Raw genomic sequence first — 2,479 nt, 5'->3', positions numbered from 1 at the left:
TTAAATTTAATACCAAAGATCCACTGCAGTTCTAAAAATACTAGTTAATATCTTAAAATCGTTCACGACGAGGTTTCATATTTCTAAAATAATTTATAATTGCATCGTTGCTAATACTATCTAACACATCTTTCTCAACATATGACACTAGACAATCATTCATAAATTGATCACTCATCTTATTGTGTAAATCGTTCTTTATCAACTTCATTGCTGAAAATGCTCATTCCACGGTGGATGTTGCAACTGGCAAAATTAATGCTAATTTTAGTAGAAGATATATCATTGGATATATTGTATGCTTGTTTGTTTCAACCATCATCTTTTCCAAGTTTCCAATTCCTTTCAAGTTATTAAACCTTGGATCTCCATGCACATCTATAATGTAATTTTGCAAGTTTGCTTTAAGTGCTCCAAGCTCATGTTCTGGGAACTCGCTAGGATAAAATTTAGCCATTTTGAGCAATTCTTCCACATTAAATGATTTAAAAGACTTGGACACAAAGAAGCCATAGAAACAAGTAATGTCGTGTTTACTTCATTAAACCAATTGTTGAGCTCATGAGATTGCATATCTATGACTGCAACAAATACATCAACCTATTAGTGGTGCAAGCAGTTAATCTGTGAGTTAAATAGAAAAAAAAAACACGTTAATAGTTAATTAGAAAGTTGTGGAAAATAAATAATCTTTGCAATTTCTAACCTTTGACTCTTTACGACGACTTACTCCATCATAATATGGATCTTCCATATTCAAAATTTCAACATCATGTTTTTTGCAGAACAACGTAACATCGTTTAAAAATGGTCCCCATCCTTGGTTCCTCATTTCTTTGAGTCTCTCCTTACAAGACCTCACTTGATGCATTGCATTTACAATATCCTGGTCTTCTTTTGTAATGTGGTGTTCAAATCATTTGTGACCCCTAAGATATCAACCATCAAGTTTAGGCAAAAAAATAAAATCAAAAGTTTGTAACGACTTCAATAGACGACGAGCTTCTGCTTTATGATCTTGACAATTACTATCTTTCATGATGTATTTGAGTACTTCACAAATCGAAGAATATATTATCTTTATATTAGAAAGTGAACCAAAATGAGAACCCCAACAAGTATCACCGGGTCGTTTGATACCAATTTCTTGATTCAAACCTCCACAACTTGAAATGTCACCTGAAATTAACATTAAAAACTTTCGCAATTAAAAAACAATGTAAATTAAAGCAAAACAAAAAGAATAAAAAAAAAATAGAAGAAACCTGCAACAAGTGCTTCCACCAATTTTGTTGCTTGAGTCTCTCTTAACGTGTCTCGGCGTTTATAAGAAGATCCAATCACGTTTAACAAACGAGAAATCAAATCAAAAAAATCATTAATGTCAGAGTGATTTCTCGCAACAAACACAAGCGCTAATTGTAGCTGATGAGGAAAACATGGAATATAATGTGCCGATTGCACTTCTTTCATAATCAAGGTCTTCAATCCATTAAGTGCACTTCTCATGTTACTAGCTCCATCATAGCCTTATCCTCGGATCCTATGTGGAATCAATCCACATTCTAACAAAAATGAATAAATAGTCGCCTTAAGTGACAAAGCTGAAGTATTATTTACATGTTTTATACCAACAAATCTTTCTGTAACAACTCCTTGCCTATTTACGAACCTCAAAACCAATGCCATTTGCTCCTTACAAGACATGTCGCGTGACTCGTCTACTAAAATTGCAAAAAAATCATCTCCGATATCTTTCACAAGGCGCTTACTCCGACAAAGTAATGACAAAATTACGATGCCAATACGCCAGACACCTACTCTTGAGGCAGCCATCAGGGTTAAGATTGGCAAGAAGAGGAAATTTGAGGGATCTTCAAGGTCCAACAGGAAAAGCTTATTCTCACAGTCTGAAGAAGGAAGAGGTGAAGCAAAATGGTGTAACAGGAGATTCCCTAAGGAAGTGACCTACTTCAAATGCGGGAATACTGGTCATTATGCCCATAAATGCTCAACCAAGGAGGAAGTTTGCCTTAAGTGTAGTGGAGAGGGACACTTCAAGCAAGATTGTCCGCTGAGAGCGACAACACCAAATGTACCGCTGAAACACTATGAGAGATGCGATGAAGAGGTGACTTGCTACAAATGTGGACGGACAGGGCATTACGCCGGGAAGTGCACGTCCAATAGGAGGGTGTGATACAGATGTAACAAAGAAGGACATTTACATAGGGACTGGCCGAAGAAACATGAAGCAGCAAGAGCGAATGCACCTCCAAAGCCAAGAAGCATCCTTGACAAAGCAGCTGACATGGTAATCAAAAGTGAGGATTGATATCCGGAGATCAAGCTATGAAGTAACCATAGTATGGTAGGGGTAGCCAAATAGAGGCACAGTCTAGGATGAACTTGAACACCTATGTAATCGTTTCAAGAAATAATATATAGCCTTCCTTTTGTTATTTGGGGTGTTAAACTG

General features: G+C 36.3%; 1 protein-coding gene across 1 annotated transcript; it reads right to left on the bottom strand.

Annotated features, from left to right (window-relative positions):
• Nucleotides 1–937: 937 nt before the first annotated feature.
• Nucleotides 938–1,509, bottom strand: LOC145002306 (uncharacterized). The gene is made up of 2 exons (XM_078961603.1): nucleotides 1,266–1,509; nucleotides 938–1,179 (listed from the first exon to the last, which is right to left on the bottom strand). The coding sequence occupies exons 1-2, from the start codon at nucleotides 1,507–1,509 to the stop codon at nucleotides 938–940; spliced, it is 486 nt and encodes a 161-aa protein (XP_078817729.1).
• Nucleotides 1,510–2,479: the final 970 nt, after the last annotated feature.

The sequence above is a fragment of the Lactuca saligna genome, chromosome 6 (assembly GCF_052625555.1).
Source record: "Lactuca saligna cultivar CGN05327 chromosome 6, ASM5262555v1, whole genome shotgun sequence".
Lineage (NCBI taxonomy): Eukaryota > Viridiplantae > Streptophyta > Magnoliopsida > Asterales > Asteraceae > Lactuca > Lactuca saligna.
This window is presented reverse-complemented; position numbering and strand designations above follow the sequence as displayed.

Excerpts from the sequence above, each read along its gene's own strand:
- LOC145002306 (XM_078961603.1), bottom strand. The coding sequence starts at position 1,509 with ATGAGAAGTGCACTTAATGGATTGAAGACCTTGATTATGAAAGAAGTG. Across the intron at positions 1,180-1,265 it reads GGTGGAAGCACTTGTTGCAG|GTGACATTTCAAGTTGTGGA; the intron begins GTTTCTTCTATT and ends TGTTAATTTCAG.